Source organism: Scylla paramamosain, unplaced genomic scaffold, assembly GCF_035594125.1.
Source record: "Scylla paramamosain isolate STU-SP2022 unplaced genomic scaffold, ASM3559412v1 Contig126, whole genome shotgun sequence".
Classification (NCBI taxonomy): Eukaryota; Metazoa; Arthropoda; class Malacostraca; order Decapoda; family Portunidae; genus Scylla; species Scylla paramamosain.
The window spans coordinates 137,501-155,338 of record NW_026973791.1 but is presented as its reverse complement, the minus strand read 5'-3'; the positions used below and the strand labels follow the sequence as shown (position 1 = coordinate 155,338).

The 17,838-nt window shown below is 40.6% G+C and overlaps 2 protein-coding genes and 1 long non-coding RNA gene across 14 annotated transcripts in view; 1 reads left to right on the top strand and 2 right to left on the bottom strand.

Annotated features, from left to right (window-relative positions):
* LOC135099406 (uncharacterized) overlaps window positions 1-1,884 on the top strand; it is a 41,632-nt gene extending 39,748 nt beyond the window's left edge. For all 5 annotated transcript variants that reach the window (XR_010267893.1, XR_010267895.1, XR_010267892.1 and 2 more), the window contains 2 exons: window positions 977-1,809; window positions 1,870-1,884. This is a non-coding gene — a long non-coding RNA (uncharacterized LOC135099406). The remainder of the gene's footprint in view (window positions 1-976; window positions 1,810-1,869) is intronic.
* LOC135099405 (uncharacterized) lies at window positions 1,554-11,637 on the bottom strand. 4 transcript variants are annotated; one of them, XM_064001735.1, is made up of 8 exons: window positions 10,655-11,637; window positions 8,694-8,868; window positions 7,629-7,785; window positions 7,089-7,191; window positions 5,756-6,808; window positions 5,279-5,440; window positions 3,226-3,347; window positions 1,554-2,374 (listed from the first exon to the last, which is right to left on the bottom strand). In XM_064001735.1, the coding sequence occupies exons 1-2, from the start codon at window positions 11,318-11,320 to the stop codon at window positions 8,698-8,700; spliced, it is 837 nt and encodes a 278-aa protein (XP_063857805.1). In that variant the 5' UTR covers window positions 11,321-11,637; the 3' UTR covers window positions 1,554-2,374; window positions 3,226-3,347; window positions 5,279-5,440; window positions 5,756-6,808; window positions 7,089-7,191; window positions 7,629-7,785; window positions 8,694-8,697. The 4 variants fall into 4 exon arrangements, 3 of the variants coding, with proteins under 3 accessions (XP_063857805.1, XP_063857807.1, XP_063857806.1); XR_010267891.1 differs by lacking the exons at window positions 1,554-2,374; window positions 3,226-3,347; window positions 10,655-11,637 and adding an exon at window positions 3,496-3,884 and having other exon boundaries at window positions 8,694-9,791; XM_064001737.1 differs by lacking the exons at window positions 5,756-6,808; window positions 7,089-7,191; window positions 7,629-7,785; window positions 10,655-11,637 and having other exon boundaries at window positions 8,694-9,790.
* Window positions 11,638-14,643: 3,006 nt separating this feature from the next.
* LOC135099407 (uncharacterized) overlaps window positions 14,644-17,838 on the bottom strand; it is a 53,807-nt gene continuing 50,612 nt past the window's right edge. For all 5 annotated transcript variants that reach the window (XM_064001739.1, XM_064001741.1, XM_064001742.1 and 2 more), the window contains 2 exons: window positions 16,591-16,806; window positions 14,644-15,145 (listed from right to left, as the gene is read on the bottom strand). In XM_064001739.1, coding sequence (XP_063857809.1) covers window positions 15,118-15,145; window positions 16,591-16,806 — 244 coding nt within the window. In that variant the 3' untranslated portion in view covers window positions 14,644-15,117. The remainder of the gene's footprint in view (window positions 15,146-16,590; window positions 16,807-17,838) is intronic.

Genomic DNA, 17,838 nt, shown 5'->3' with positions numbered 1-17,838 from the left:
TGATGCACTCAAAAATCTGGTGACACTCAAAAACCTAGTCAGGCAGCCAAAACAATGGTCATGCACTCAAAAAGACATAACCCCTTCTCAAACACACACACACACACACATTTCCATTCTAGATTTGCATTAGACTTTTCTAATACTGCTTTGTTCTATTAAACTACTTATTTATTTATTTTTTTTTATTTATTTTCTTTTTATCCAGTTCACCTCAAAGTTGGCCTATTTCAAATAGTTCTTTTCCTAATTTGTTATTCATCTGATAAATATTTTCTTGTATAATATTTCCTCATGTATTTGGCTACAAAATTCTTTCCCTTATATGACGTGTTCATTATACAGTGGGTTTCAAAAAGATAGGCTAGATTTGAAATTGTTGTTTCTCTGGAACCATAAACTGACTATGAATAAAATTAATAAACTTAAAAGGTACGGATCAGTTTAAAATGACTCTTCTTTTCAAATTGTAAGTTTTTTATTTGTGTTCTTCATGAGCGCAGAGATACAGAAATATTTAATCAGGTTCATCTTTCAAACTTGTGTATTAACTGTCATGCCATTGAAATATCTGTGATGCCATGCAAATTTCTTCTATCTGGTGTTTTCTTCTACTCTGCATCATCCTTCAAATTTTTGCCTTTAAATTATAATAGGGACGTATTTATCAAACGCGCATTTCTCAGCTTCAAACGTTATACTGCCATACTTTTCAGATTTTCTCTACCCGGTGCTTTCCTTTCTTTCAATTTTTGTTTCTTGAATATGACAGTATGGAATTTAGCCATATTTCATATTAAATCTCAGCACAGTTCCCATACCATGCAGTGCTTGTCAGGCTTCCTCCATTTTCCCATCATATATCTTATGTAGTCTTAGTTTTGTAGGGAATCAGTTATCAAACACATTACAAGGAATCACAACACATACAACAAGCTTCATGTATCTAGGAACTAATGGTCTGTTTTCCTTGTAGGTGTGAAGTGTGCAGCTTCCACTTCATCATCCCATGAACAGCCCACAGGAATCTCTACCAGCACCTGGTTATTAAACAGTGTTGTCACGCCAGGCCCAATGTACTCCATTGCAATCAGGGAGTCAAGCTTCACCAGGAAAAGAGGCAGAGCGTCACCACCTTCAAGCCCCACCAGAGGTATTAAGTATCGTTGGGACAAAGCAATCAGGGAAGAGTCAAGTTGCAGTAAGAAGAGTGTGTCAAGAATTTCAAGCAGGAAGAACACGTAAAATTCCCTTCAAGTCATGGCGGGACCGACAGGCAACCTTCAACACTTGTGGAGGCACGAGAGCTGCAGGCAGTTTCACAAAGAAGAGGTTGCTCCTCACTCAAGTTGACGCAAGGACATAAGAATTGGCAAGTGTTGTTGCTCCCAGGCCCTGCTGCAAGAGTTCTCCAGTCCACTCCAGTCTGGGAAGGAAGAATGTAGCAAGTCCCTCTCTTCTGTACTCAACAACCACCACCACCACCTTCATTCAGGCTTGGGATAAGTTTTGTACATTCCAGCACTTCAGTAATAAGGAAAAAAAGTGCCATGTTTATATTATTGTTGTGTATTTATTCACTTAACATTCACATTAAAACAATAAACATTCAGTATACCATCTTGAACATAATGATAGTTATTTATGCCATGTCAATAATATCTTTGGCAAATAGTCTTTCTGGGAGTACAGGTCATGCCCTCAAGGTAAAAAAAACAATGATAGTTATTTATGCCATGTCAATAATATCTTTGGCAAAGTCTTTCTGGGAGTACAGGTCATGCCCCCAAGGTAAAAAAAAAAAAAAAGGTCAGGATTGGCTACTAAACTACTCCCAGGTCATGCCCCCCAAGGTAAAAAAAAAAAAAGTCAGGATTGGCTACTAAACTAAGTTTAAGATACCATTTGCACATAGAAGCCCCATCCCAGCCGACACTGGAGTCGCTGGGACGGGGCTTCTATGTGCAAGTGGTATCTTAAAAGTTTAGAGGGCACAATCCTGTTTTTTTTTTTTTTTTTTACCTTTGGGGCATGCATGAATTGTGTTATCAAATATTTATTTTTACACTATTATACCACACTGTTAGCAAACTATATATTTATTTCACATATATAATAAGAATAGTCACAAATATTTACTTATTAGCAAAGACATACAAGTCGTACACAGCAGTGCATCCTGGACTAGAGACACTACACTAGTGGAGTCAGCTGACACGTGCTGTGGCACCTGGCTCGACACTTGTACAGCATCAGCACACCCAGTACTGGTGGCAGACACTCTCCATTTGGCTCTTCACCTGATGTCACACCCTGTGACATGGCACTACTGGCTTGACTGCAGACAGGACGTTCGCCAACACAAGACAGACATCTGCAAAAGAGTAATGCAACTTGGGGAAGATGGAAAGTTACTAAGACATGAACTTATATCACACATACACACTAATTCTATAACTCAAATGCCGGCATTTTACTTTTCACAAACTTTTCACTCCCTTGAACAGCCCATCACCTGGCCCAAATAATCCTGAAACACCCCACAATTCATATCTATTTATCTTTCTATATCCATAAATTCCCCAAAAAACCTTATTTTTCACTATACACCTTTCACGTGCACATCTCGCAACAAAAACTCAAGCAACGCATCCTCTCCTCTTATTTCACACTGATCACTGCAGACCATTCCTTCTAACCCTCTTCAGTAACTCTCCACAACACACCACACCGGTAACACTCATCCATCCCGGTCACTCTTAACAAAAGCACCACACGTGCACTTACCCAGCCCACACACTGCCTCTCCTGCAATCCTGTACCACTATTTTCACACTTACTGCTCTTCTAATCTTGGTAAGAGCACGCCTAATTTACTAATCTTATTAACCACCTCCCTCTTATCCTGCACATACATACATAAGGATTCATACACACACATACACACACACCATGACTCTCAACAATACTCTGATTACATACAGTTGAGGATTCCTTATCCAAAATTGTTGGGAGTGAATGAAAGTGGTGCATATTTTAGATTTCCCCAGTTTTTTTTTAATGACAACTTGCCAATTTCTGATACCTCCCATGGCAGTAAATCAAGCTCTAGTAATCATTTTTTTTGGTGGGACAAAAACATGACAAGACATGACAATTAAAAACTTAGATTTTTAAATTTAGGATAGAGGATTCTCAAGTGTAGCAACAAAACACAGTGGTCACCTGAATTGGTTCCTGCAGTCACCGCCACCTGTCAGTCACGAGGTTTCCAGTAAGGTGTATTTCTTGCTCCTGAGTTATGGGAGCGTCCCAAGCTTTCTTCCACTTCCTCTCCGTGTTACCACCTGTGGGGAAGAGACACACCTATACTCCTGCTGCATGACTCACAACTCGGTCCAGAATTTAACCGTTTCACCACTAATGTTAACATTACACAGCAAAGAAGGCACAACAGAAAACATTGACATGTACATTTAACTCTTAAAGCAGTGGGGTGTATTGTAACTTGAAGGTCTCCACATACATGATAAACTAGACTTTTCATTATGACAAGATATGATATGTCCACTCAAATAAGAAGACATGGAAAAAGTGCCAAATTGTCATACATGGCAACTCATGTGCCCTGAAGATGTTATGCTCAGTCTTTCAATCACTGAGAGACTGTCAGGCACAGTGGAGAGAGGTGTCTCTCCTGCGCTGTCAGGCACAGTGGAGAGAGGTGTCTCTCCTGCGCTCCCCTGTACTTTTTTCCCCCTTGCCACTACCTTCTCATTTCATCGCTCACATTCAATACCCCTTACATTACAATGGATCCCGGCAAGTTTAACAGGGAAGAGAGTGCCGTGATGGTGTTTGAGTCAAGGTCAGTAACTGTGGGGCTGGAAGGAAGACAGGGAGATCAAAGACAACCGTGACACAGTTGGCCAGGGCTACACTAGTGCTGGGCATAGCTGCCACTCCTGAGAGAAAGGCTAAGGGCAAAAAAAGGAAGACATACAGGAATAATAAGTTGATGGAACACATGCACGGTGAACACTTAATTGCCACGCCATCTTTCTCCTGGTCAGAAGAGACCTGTGAGCTGCAGGATGACTGGGGGTGAGCGGCCTCCGTCCACCACCCGGGTGACGGCTGCTTTTGAATTTGCCATCTTCCTTCCTGTCTCACAATTACTGATCCCTTCTTGAACAAATACCATCACAACACTTTTCTTCACTGTCAAGCTTGCCAGGACTCATTATGTGAGGAAAATTATGGGTGAGCCATCACATGAGAAGCTTGTACCAAGGGAAAACAGGCAGGGGAGTGTGGCAGTGTAGAAGAGGGGGACAGCTGAGTGTCATTGAAGAAGAGGGGATAGTTGTCTGGAAGGTTGTGTCGAGTTGATAGATGGAAGAATTGATTTTTTAGACAGCAAACAATAACTAGTTTGGTCTGCCCCAGTCAGAAATTTTTGAGAGATCAGAAGTGAGGTGTTCTGTGGCTTCCCTGCGTGAACTGTTTACTTCCTGAAGGGTTGGATGTCTATGAAAAGACATGGATAAGTGCGGGGTGGTATCATCAGTACAGGAGTGGATAGGACAACAAGTTTGGTTTTAGAAAGTCACTGATGAATAATAGGAAAAGTGGGTGACAGGACAGAACCCTGAGGAACACCACTGTTAATAGATTTAGGAGAAGAATAGTGACCGTCTACCACAGCATCAATAGAATGGTCAGAAAGGAAACTTGAGATGAAGTTACAGAGAGAAGGATAGAAGCCGTAGGAGGGTAGTTTGGAAATCAAAGCTTTGTGCCAGACTCTATCAAAAGCTTTTGATATGTCCAAGGCAACAGCAAAAGTTTCACCAAAATCTCTAAAAGAGGATGACCAAGACTCAGAAAGAGAAAGCCAGAAGATCACCAGTAGAGAAATAATGAGTGGTTAGTGTTAATACTACTACTAGTACTGCTGCTACTACTAGGGTCTGGAAGGGAGAGTTGGGAGTGTTAAGTGTGTGGTGTTCATGCTACTACTAATGCTACTACTCCTACTGTTATTACTACCACTACCACTAAGCTAACTTGAGAGAGAGAGAGAGAGAGAGAGAGAGAGAGAGAGAGAGAGAGAGGAGAGAGAGAGAAGAGAGAGAGAGAGAGAGAGAGAGAGAGAGAGAGAGAGAGAGAGAGAGAGAGAGAGAGAGAGAGAGCAATTTTATATAGAGAAAAACAAAAAAAAATACATCAACAACAACCTCATTAATCTGTTAGAGAAGGACTGAGAGAAGCTTACCATACAAGTGTGGCTCTCCCCAGCAGCAGCAGCAGCAGTAGCAGCCCCTCTGCCCGGCACAGCTGCCCCATCAGGCACCTCCACTGCTCCCAGCCGTCCTACATCTGTGCCACCAGGAAGCTTACAAGGGCCACCTGCAGCTCTGCCACTAAGCTGTCTGGCCTGCAACACAAATCAAGATCAGAATATATTTAATACTGTACTTAATTCCTGCCAACTACTACTACTACTACTACTGCTACACTGTTCTGGAGTGCTAAAAAATATACAATAATAACTATGACTACTGCTGTTACTGCAATTATTACCTAACAATAGTGAAGGGCAGAGAGAGAGAGAGAGAGAGAGAGAGAGAGAGAGAGAGAGAGAGAGAGAGAGAGAGAGAGAGAGAGAGAGAGAGAGAGAGAGAGAGAGAGAGAGAGAGAGAGAGAGAGAGAGAGAGAGAGAGAGAAACAATAACAAGTAAACAAAGAGAACCTGTCCAATCATTGACTTCAAACTGTAGGAAGAACCAAGCCTATATTTTGTGACTTGACTGTGACTACCCCCTCTCTGTAGGCTGTCCTGGCTGGCTGGGTGAAGCCACAGTCCCTTCCTTTCACTTCATTTGTGGTGGCTGGGGGGCTGTGGGGGGCTGGGAAGTGGGTGAGGTGAAGGGCTGTGGGTCTGGTGTGTCTGTGGTGGAGTGTGGGGCTGCTTGTGAAGGCTGTCAGACTGTTTGTGAGGCTCTTGTGGTGTGTGTGATTTTTAGGAGTGTTAAAAGTAGAAGGCCGGAAGTAATATTAAAGTTATACTTGGCGCTGGTCAGACCTCATCTAGACTACGCTGTGCAGTTCTGGTCCCCACATTACAGGAAAGATATAGGTCTATTAGAATCAGTACAGAGGAGAATGACTAAAAGGATACAGGGGATGAGGAGTATTCCTTATGAGGCGAGGTTGAAGCTGTTAAATTTACATTCTTTGGAGATATGTAGGTTAAGAGGGGACCTGATAGAAGTCTTTGAGTGATATAAGGGTTATAACAAGGGGGATGTAGGCAAAATTCTTAGGATCAGCAACCAGGGTAGAACAAGAAATAACGGGTTCAAGCTTGAAAAATTTAGGTTTAGGAAGGAGATAGGAAAAAATTTGTTCTCAAATAAAGTGGTAGATGAGTGGAACGGACTCAGTAATCATGTAGTTAGTGCTAGGACACTAGAGAGCTTTAAGAGAAGATTACACTAGAGAGCTTTAAGAGAAGATTAGACAAGTTTATGGATGGGGATAACAGATGGAAACAAGGTAGGTGTTTCACACAGGGACTGCCACGTGTAAGCCTGATCGCTTCTTGCAGCTTCCCTTATTTCTTATGTTCTTATGTTCTTATGTATGTGTGAGGTATGTGGTGTTCTGTGAAGGGGCTGTGTTAGATGCTGTGTCAGGGGCTGTGGAGGGCTGTGGGGAAGTGGAAGGGCTGCTGTGTGTGTGTGTGTCTTGGAGGATCTGAACTCAGCCACTGGCATTAATTCTGCCGCTGAACAAACTCCACCTGAAAAATAAGGAGAGAATTAATGGCTGGTGATAAAATAATAATAACAATAATAATAATCTATCTATTTGAATTAATGACTGGTAATAATATAGTGATAATAATCTATCTGTCTGTCTGTCTGCTTGTCTGTCTGTCACCATATCAGGCTGGTAATCCCACATGAGGCAGCCCAGTCAACACACACACACACACACACACACACACACACACACACACACACACACACACACACACACACACACACACACACACACACAAACCTAACCCAACCACTTACAGCCTTCTTCTGCTTGTTCCTCAGAATCTTAATGGCCTCCATGTCCCGTTCCTTCCACTGTGGGGGCGACTCAGAGGTGTGATAATGAAACAGCTTGTACTGCCTGCAGGTGGAGGGGGAGGTTACGTTAGGCTGGCACTGTCTGCATGTTAGGTTAGGTTAATAAAATGAAGAGGTTATGTGAAGAACAAGGAGAGGAGGAGGATGAGGAGGAGGAGGAAAGTAAGAAAGAAAACATAGATTGAGAGAAAATAAAAATAATAATAATAATAATAATAATAATAATAATAATAATAATAATAATAATAATAATAATAATAACAATTATTATTATTATTATAATTTACCTACAATAAGAAAACCTGACCTGACCTAACAATGATAAAACAGCAAAATTACCATCAGTACTTGACCTGACCTCACCTCACCTAACAACAAGAAACAGCAAAACTACCAACATTTCTCAATAAAATAATAAACCTATAAAAAAAAAACTCACAAAAATAATAATAATAAAAAAAACACCATTATTAACCTTACCTGATCTCGAAACTCAGTCTCATCATTTCCTCCTCCTGGTCATCACTAACCACGAAGACCTCCAGCAAGGTCACCACAGGTTCAAAGTAGGGGTCATGCTCCCCCCGCTGGTTGACTCCCCTCCTCGCTCACCACGCTGTCATCGAGGTCTGTCTGTCTGAGAGAGAGAGAGAGAGAGAGAGAGAGAGAGAGAGAGAGAGAGAGAGAGAGAGAGAGAGAGAGAGAGAGAGAGAGAATTAGGCTTGGTTGAGCTAGGAGGAGGAAGAGATGGGAAGAGAGAAGAGGAGGTCTAGATGAAAGAAAAGAGGAGGAAGAGGAGGAAGAGGACAAACATACATGCATATACAGACAGAAAGACAAACAAACAAACAAACAAACAAACAAACAAATATTCACTTAAGACAAAAAAAATGAAAAAAAATGAAAAAAAAAATGAAAAAAAATAAAAACGATATATTGACACACACACACACACACACACACACACACATAACGAACCAACAAAACAAACAAACAAAACAAACAACAAACACAAGAAAATGAAGAAAAAAATAAGGAAAATATTTACGTTAAAACCATATTTTTTTTGTTTATCCTTAACGAACACAAGAACTCCCCCACTCCCGCCCTCCCTTCCCTCACGCGCATGCACGCACGCACGCACGCACGCACGCACGCACACACACACACACACACACACACACACACACACACACACACAATTCCATACATAAAAAAAAAAATCGAAAATACAATAAAATAAGGAGGCATTTTGAGCCATATTTCCTTATTTCCCCTTGTCCTCTCGTCCCTTAGGGCTCAAGATGGCCGCCCACACCTGCTTCTTACTGGCGGGCAGGTGTGTGTTTTGTACATCGCTAATTAAAGGAGTAATTAATAATGGTGGGGCATCACCCTCGATCATCCCTCGATTTTCCGCCATAGGATCCCCGCCACCCGCCCTCACATATACGCCTATTTTCCCTATTTACACCTCCGCACCGCCGCCATTCTCGTGTGTGTTGATAGCCAGATGATGTGAGTGTAGAATGGTAGCCATGTTACCTTCTCAAGAGCCATGGTGTCGCCGATGATGATGGATAATTGTGGCTGCCTCTATCAATCCCTCCGATGCAATTTTGTACGCAGACTCACCATCTGAAATGGACGCTCGATCTTGATCTTGATGGTACAGGTAGCTCGGGATCACTCTTAAGCCAGGCCTTTGGATCGGCAACTCCTGTAGAAGGGGGAAAAAAAAAAAAAAAAAAAAAATAACAAACAGCATCATCTACAGTAACTGTTCGTACATCTGGCACGCCACATTCTCTCCAGAAACTCTTTCACCGCCTCAGTCATCCTTTCATTCGCCTCTCTACACAGTCCCAGCAACAACACCATCCATTCCTTTCCTGTCTTCTCCACTCTTTCATTCCTATCATGCCCTAACTCAGTCAGTATCACTTGCATCATCTCATTCCTGTCTCTGGCATACTTCACACACTCCAGCACCACATGTTCCACCGTCTCATCCTCTCCCATGTCACACATCTGGCACACTTTGCTGCGGGACTCAGACCACCTGTAACTCCTTGCATTCACATCCATACACTGTGCCCTCGCTCGGAAGAGAAGATCACCGCCCAGGCTTCCATCATACCACCTTTCATACCTCGGGGCCTCTTTCTCCTTGTACCATTCCAGGGTCTTCTTTCTTTCCATTTCATTCTTCCATTCATTCAGTCCCACACATTTCACTTCTTTGTCTATCTCATTCTTCCATTTTCTCACATCCCATTCGGCTCCCACTCTGCCTCCCCTTGTTACCACCCATTCACGCTCATTTTGATTCCTACCAGCCATTCTTATCGCCCACACAACTTGCAATCCATTCCTGTCTGTCATTCTCATGCATCTCTTCCTCCATTTGCTTCCACTTTCATTCCACAGGTACACCTTCCTTGCTATTCTTGCATCATCCATTCTCTCAAGCCTAATCTTGTACCTAAGTGTGGCTTTTGTCAGTCTTTCTCTGAAGGTGCTCCATCCCATGTCACCTCTCAAGGCTTCAACTGCTGTGCACCTCGGTGCACTCAGTGCCATCCTTGCTACTCTATTCTGGCCCACTTCTAACGTATCAATTTCACTTTCATTCCATGTAATCACATCTATAGCATACATTATACATGACACAGCCACACTCTTCCACACTTCTCTCAACACATCATACTTGCTCTCATCCTTGCCGCGCTTCCCAATCGACCTACCCACTGGTTTACCATACTTATCTTTTCATTCTTTGCCTTTGCACACCCACTAGGACTCACCCACATCCCTAAGTACTTGTATTCTTGCACCTGTCTCAACTCATTCTCTCCAAGTCTCCATACCACATTACTTTCATCTTCTGACCTATTCACAATCATTACTTTGCTTTTCTCACTGCTAAACCTTACTCCAAAGTCTTTACCATAGCCATCCACTACATCCAACAAACTTTGAAGCTCATCTGCCGATTCACTCATAACAACTACATCATCTGCATAAAGGAGCACACATACTTTATCATTCCCCACACTTACCCCTACATTCATTCTTCTCATCCTGGCTGCTAGCTCCTCTGTATACAGGCTAAAAAGGGTTGGTGACAATATACAGCCCTGCCTAACTCCTCTCTCACTCTTCACCCAGTCTGTTTCTATGTCTCCTAGCCTGTATCTAGCTCTTGTGTCCACATACATACTTTGCACTATGTTAACTATCTTTGCACTCAATCCAATCTTTTCTAAGACTCTACCTAACATTTCTCTGTTCACTCTATCATAAGCTTTCTCTATATCCAAAAAACCTAGGTACAATTTACCCCCATCCTTCTTTTTCTTCTCAATCATTTCATTCACCACAAACATATTGTCCTCAGCTCTCCTGTCCCTACGAAAACCATTCTGTTCTTCACCCAGCACTCCAGCTCTCTCAATCCATTTACACAGTCTCTCATTCAACACTGCACTGAAAACTTTACCTACTGTATTCACTAATGCAATTGGCCTGTAGTTCTTCAGCTCATTCTTACTCTTAAATCCTCCCTTATGTAACAGACACACTCGGCTCTCATTCCACTTTCTTGGCACTCTCTCTTCATCCCACACTCGGTTGAATAACTCAGTCATTCTGTCTATCACTACCTCCCCACCATTCTTGTAGAACTCATAGGGTATATCATCTGGACCTGCTGCCTTGCCATTCTTCTGCCTTCTCACACACCTCTCCACTTCATCCCTACTGATTCTTTCATCCAGTTCATCTGCATTCTTCCTTTCCAGTGTTACACATTCTTCTCTCACACTAAACATCTCACCTACTCCACCTACTTCTTCCCAGAACCCTTTGATTGCCTCCCTGATTCCATCCTTCTCTGTTATAACTACACCCTCCACTTTTAGTCTCTCCACACCAACACTGCCTGACATATTCTCACCTCTCATGAACTTGTACCATTCACGGCCACCTTCCATACCTTTCTCCCTTAAAGATTGAATCACGCTCCTTTCACTCTCCACTTTAGCATTCATTATCATTCGTCTCGTCAACCGCTGCTGCTTCACATACGCTGCCCATGCATTCAGATACTCATTCTCTGCCTCATCGCTTTCATGCCTCTTTTTCCTCAGCCATCTACAATGTCTACTCATTCTCTTTCGCTCCTTCCTAGCCGCTCTGATTTAATCATTCCACCATGGTTTACATACATTCTTTCTTCTACCTACTCTCACAAACCCTATCTGGTTCTCAGCAGCACCCCTCACGTCCTCAACCAGTTTCTCATTCAGATGCTCCACGTCATGCACACTTTCGTCATCCCAGCTTCTCTCACTCAGATCAACCTGAAAGTTCTCCCACCCTACATCTCTCAGTCTCCACTTCTTTCTCTTACTTGCCACTTTCACTTCATTCCCACCCTGCATCAAGCACTCCACAACCAGCATGTTGTGATCGGACACAATATCAACCAAACCATCCTAGAGAGAGAGAGAGAGAGAGAGAGAATCTTGATCTTGGTCTTGGTGAACGAGAGAGGGAGAGGGAAAGAGAGAGGGAGCGTTTATATATATATATATATATATATATATATATATATATATATATATATATATATATATATATATATATATATATATATATATATATATATATATATATATATATATATATATATATATATATATATATATATATATATATATATATATATATATATATATATATATATATATATATATATATATATATATATATATATATATATATATTTTTTTTTTTTTTTTTTTTTTTTTTTGCATTTTTATTTGTTTATTTTATTTTTTTGTTTATTTGTTGAATTGTTTTGCATAATTAGAAAGAAATGCTTTTGTTGTTGTTGTTGTTGTTGTTATTATTATTATTATTATTATTATTATTATTATTATTATTATTATTATTATCATCATCATTGTTTTTGTTGTTGTTGTTGTTGTTTTTCTTATAATTTTTATTATTAAAATGTAAAGAAATTTTTCTTCTTCCTCTTCTTTATTTTTTGTTGTTGTCTTTGTATTTAGTTTGTTTATCTGTCTATTTATTTATTTAATTATTGGGTTATTTGTTTGTGTATTTATTAATTGTTCTGATTCATCTCTTTGTTTATTTACGCACGTGGCAGAATAATGCTGCCTCGTTATTGGCTGCTGGTTGGCCAATCACGGGTCAGGAACCTTTCATTCAACCAACGTTCTTTTAAGATTAACAACAATAATAACAATAAAAATAATAATAATAATAATAATAATAATAATAATAATAGTAATAATAATATTAATAATAATAATAATAATAATAATAATAATTTCAGTTGTATTAATTAAATACTCATAAGAATGTTAAGAGTATTTTGTTTTAGTGTTTTACGGTTTAGCAGTGCTTGGGATGTCTGGATGTTTAGTTAGAAATTGTTTTTCCTCTGTGTCTCCGTTTGTGTTTTACCTCCGTGTTTGCTATTGGGTGTGTAGGTGCGTCTGTGTTTCCTCCATGTCTCCTCCGTGTTTGACTATTGTGCCTCACTTGCTAGATAGTTAAAATGGTCGTTTGGAAGATAGTCTCCGTTGACATGCAGCGTGCACCAAAGGTTCTTGTGTGCATGTGGTGAGACAAGACCTGACGAGTGCACGAGTCAGTGGTGTGCACGTGGCTCACTACATCAGCGTACACACACACACACACACACACACACACACACACACACACACAGTCGCCGAGTAGTGAGTGAAGGCAGGCGTGGTGTGAGCATACCTGAAGGAGATACAAACAAGTGGTTGTACTACAGCTTTTAATGAGGGAATCAGCCATGTGTGGTACAGAGAATACAGTGTTTGTGGTGAAGCTCCTAGCCACACTTGCACGTGGCGGGCGTTCCCCTTCCCTGGGGAATGCACGGCTCTCACCACCACCACCACCGCCGCCACACTCACACCCGTGCATCCACTTACGAGAACGTGACAAACCTGCCACCACTTGTAGTAAACTTGTAACTCAACACAGAAATGAAGAAAGCATCAACCTGACCAAGTTGAGGTGAAGACTGCATGCAGCAGCAGCAGCAGCAGCAGAAGCAGCAGCAGCAGCAGCAGCAGCAGCAGCCTTCACCCTCAGCTTGTGGTTGTAACTCAGCTTAGTTGTAACTTAACTTAGCCTAAAGACAAACAGTAGGTGCAACAAACATTAAGAATCACCGTGAGGTGAACCAAATCACTTGAATCCTCCGCTTGTACTAACTTAATTCTCAGCTTCAACTTTGCCACAAGACATACTGCAGGTGGGAAGTGACCCCAAGAACCGCCTCACACTTCAGAACAGAACACTACTCAGCCTTATCTTGCACTAACTCAGCCGTCACTTACACTTGGCCTAAACACACGCACCGCACGCAACACTGACAATCAATCATCTTGCATCCTCGGCGCGCACTAACATAGTTTTGGCGCAACCGTTGCTGCAACTCAAACTGCAGATGAACAATTAAGAATCATCAGGCACTAAAGAATAGAGTGTTGAGTCCCGGGCTTGTGGTGACTTACAACTTGTAAGTAAACTTTGCTAAAAGGTATATACTGCAGGTGGGAAGTGATAGCAGCAGTCACCGCAGACTTCACGACTGCACCATCAACAATCATTGCAAACTGCACCACAACTTTGCTTGGGCACACCTTGTACTAACGTGATTCTAACTGACACTTGGCTCTCACACACACTGCACCCCGACACTTCACACTCACACTCGCCACCATCTTACCAACACAACTTCACCCACCCACCACCACGGACACACACACACACAGAGAGAGAGAGAGAGAGAGAGAGAGAGAGAGAGAGAGAGAGAGAGAGAGAGAGAGAGAGAGAGAGAGAGAGAGAGAGAGAGAGAGAGAGAGAGAGAGAGAGAGAGAGAGAGAGAGAGAGAGAGAGAGAGAGAGAGAGAGAGAGAGAGAGAGAGAGAGAGAGAGAGAGAGAGAGAGAGAGAGAGAGAGAGAGAGAGAGAGAGAGAGAGAGAGAGAGAGAGAGAGAGAGAGAGAGAGAGAGAGAGAGAGAGAGAGAGAGAGAGAGAGAGAGAGAGAGAGAGAGAGAGAGAGAGAGAGAGAGAGAGAGAGAGAGAGAGAGAGAGAGAGAGAGAGAGAGAGAGAGAGAGAGAGAGAGAGAGAGAGAGAGAGAGAGAGAGAGAGAGAGAGAGAGAGAGAGAGAGAGAGAGAGAGAGAGAGAGAGAGAGAGAGAGAGAGAGAGAGAGAGAGAGAGAGAGAGAGAGAGAGAGAGAGAGAGAGAGAGAGAGAGAGAGAGAGAGAGAGAGAGAGAGAGAGAGAGAGAGAGAGAGAGAGAGAGAGAGAGAGAGAGAGAGAGAGAGAGAGAGAGAGAGAGAGAGAGAGAGAGAGAGAGAGAGAGAGAGAGAGAGAGAGAGAGAGAGAGAGAGAGAGAGAGAGAGAGAGAGAGAGAGAGAGAGAGAGAGAGAGAGAGAGAGAGAGAGAGAGAGAGAGAGAGAGAGAGAGAGAGAGAGAGAGAGAGAGAGAGAGAGAGAGAGAGAGAGAGACTACATCAAGACTTAAGAATTCAAACAAACTTAAGAATATAATTTGAATCATCTGAGAGAGAGAGAGAGAGAGAGAGAGAGAGAGAGAGAGAGAGAGAGAGAGAGAGAGAGAGAGAGAGAGAGAGAGAGAGAGAGAGAGAGAGAGAGAGAGAGAGAGAGAGAGAGAGAGAGAGAGAGAGAGAGAGAATCAAGACTTAAGAATTCTAACAAACTTAAGAATATAATTTGAATCATCAGAGAAAGGGAGAGAGAGAGAGAGAGAGCCACACTGTAGACTTGTACACACACAATGCAGTAGGATAAATGCAGCCCAGGTGTTTGCCTCGTGAGTGGATGCACTTCCAGCACCGATGAGTCTGGCCGTCACGGGGATTACAGGAACTACCGCCACAGGTCCTCTTCAGACGCTCTGTGTGGGAGAACCAGAGACTGATGAGTGGGGCAGGGAATGCTGTGGTGACACACACACAGACACACACACACACACACACACACACACACACACACACACACACACACACACACACACACACACACACACACACACACACACACTAAAAACAATAAATAAATAAATAAAATAAAATAAATAAAAAATCTCAAAAAAATTAAATAAATAAAGTAAATAAGAAAATAAATAAAATAAACAAAAATTCTCTCTCTCTCTCAAAAAAATAAATAAATCAGTAAATAAATAACAGGAAATAAAATAGAAATAAAATAAAAAAAAATAAAAAAAACCCGGAAAAAATAATAATAAAAAATAACTTTCGAAAAATAAATAAAAGTCTCTCTCTCTCTCTCTCTCTCTCTCTCTCTCTCTCTCTCTCTCTCTCTCTCTCTCTCTCTCTCACACACACACACACACACACATACACTATAAACAATAAATAAAAATAAAATAAATAAATAAAAAATTCTCAAAAAATAATTAAATAAATAAAAGAAATAAGAAAAATAAATAAAAATAAAAAATAAAAACTCAAAAAAAAATAAATAAATAAATAAAAAGGAAATAAAATAGAAATAAAATAAATAAAAAAAATAAATAAATAAATAACCAAATAAAAAACTCGAAAAATATATAAAAGTCTCTCTCTCTCTCTCTCTCTCTCTCTCTCTCTCTCTCTCTCTCTCTCTCTCTCTCTCACACACACACACACACACACACACACACACACACACACACTATAAACAATAAATAAATAAATAAAATATAATAAATAAATAAAAAATTCTGAAAAAAAATTAATTAAATAACTAAAATAAATCAGAAAAATAAATAAAAAAATAAACAAAAACTCTCTCTCTCAAAAAAAAAAAATAAATAAATAAACATAAATCATTAAATAAAAGGAAATAAAATACAAATAAAATAAATAAAAAAAATAATAAACAAATAACCAAATAAAAAAACTCAAAAAATAAATAAATGTCTCTCTCTCTCTCTCTCTCTCTCTCTCTCTCTCTCTCTCTCTCTCTCTCTCTCTCTCTCACACACACACACACACACACACACACACACACACTATAAACAATAAAATAAAATAAATAAATAAAAAAAATCTCAAAAAAATAATTAATTAAATAAATAAAATAAATAAGAAAAATAAAAATAAAAAAATAAAAACTCTCTCTCTCTCTCTCTCTCTCTCTCTCTCTCTTAAAAAATAAAATAAATCAGTAAATAAATAAAAGAAAAAATATTAATAAAATGAATAAAAAAAAAAAAACCGGAAAAAAAACAAATAAAAAAACTTTCGAAAAATAAATAAAAGTCTGTCTCTCTCTCTCTCTCTCTCTCTCTCTCTCTCTCTCTCTCTCTCTCTCTCTCACACACACACACACACACACCTGGCGAAGGCACGTAACATCATGGTTCTGGCAAGGGTGTACAGCTCCCTCTCCTCCTCCTTCGTGATGGGGCTGGTGTCCGGTGCTAGAATACCACCACTACCACCAAAACCATCACCAACATGCACCTTGATGCCGGCATTGGCCAGCTTGAGAAGGCAGCGCCGCCACACATCTGCCTTCATGCTGCTGCCGGGGAACCTGATGCGGTAGTATCTGTCAACAGCGGCAGACAGAGAGATGGATAGATGGAGATTGACAGAGAGATAGATAACCTGACAGCTAGGCACACACATGCATACACACACACATACACACATACATACATACATACATACATGCACACCTACACACACACTTAATTAAAAACATGTATAGATAGATGGGTGGATATATATATATTCATATTTGTGTGCATGCATACAGACACACACACAGACAGACAGACAGACAAAAAGAGAGAAACAAATGAATAGATAAAATAGAGAGAAAGACAAATAAATGTATAAATAGAAAGACAGACAGACACACAGACAAACAGATAGATCAGGAAGTTGCTGGCATCCACTCACAGTGAGAGAGAGAGAGAGAGAGAGAGAGAGAGAGAGAGAGAGAGAGAGAGAGAGAGAGAGAGAGAGAGAGAGAGAGAGAGAGAGAGAGAGAGAGAGAGAGAGAGAGAGATTTATCCAGCTGTTATTGATGTTTTCTTCTTTCTTTTCTGCTACTTTTATTATTTTATCCTCATCCTGCTCCAACTACCGAATGAAAATTACTACAGTCAACACTGCACAGAAACAGTAAATTAGTAGGGTTTATTGGAAGAACCTTTGAATTTAATTAATAATAATTTAATTAATAAACTCTTATTCACCAGTTTTAATATAACTTGTTTACCAGTTTTCACCAGTTTTAATATAACTATATTATAACTATAATATAATATAACTTTCAGATAGGCGTATAGAGTTCACCGTAGGGTGAATAGTAGAACTTCCTTTCATCCTTTCCTATGAAAATTTCCATGTCAGTTTTTTCATACTGCATGGTACTTTTCCCAACTATTTCCATGCCAGCGCAAGCTGGAGGGAGTGGTGGGTGGGGAGGAGCCTTCTGCTATGCTGTCCTGTCTCTCTTCCTTGTAGCTAGTTACAAGTAGTTACCAAACAGCCTTGCAAGGACCAAAAGGTCTGTTGCTGTTTGGCTTTCCTTTGTATTCCTTTGTATTCTTTCTTTTTCTTCTCCTCCTCC

Coding starts and splice junctions, on each gene's coding strand:
- LOC135099405 (XM_064001735.1), bottom strand. CDS start 11,320: ATGAGTAGACATTGTAGATGGCTGAGGAAAAAGAGGCATGAAAGCGAT. Junction 8,869..10,654: donor CAATTGCATTAGTGAATACA/GTAGGTAAAGTT, acceptor CCCCTTCTACAG/GAGTTGCCGATCCAAAGGCC.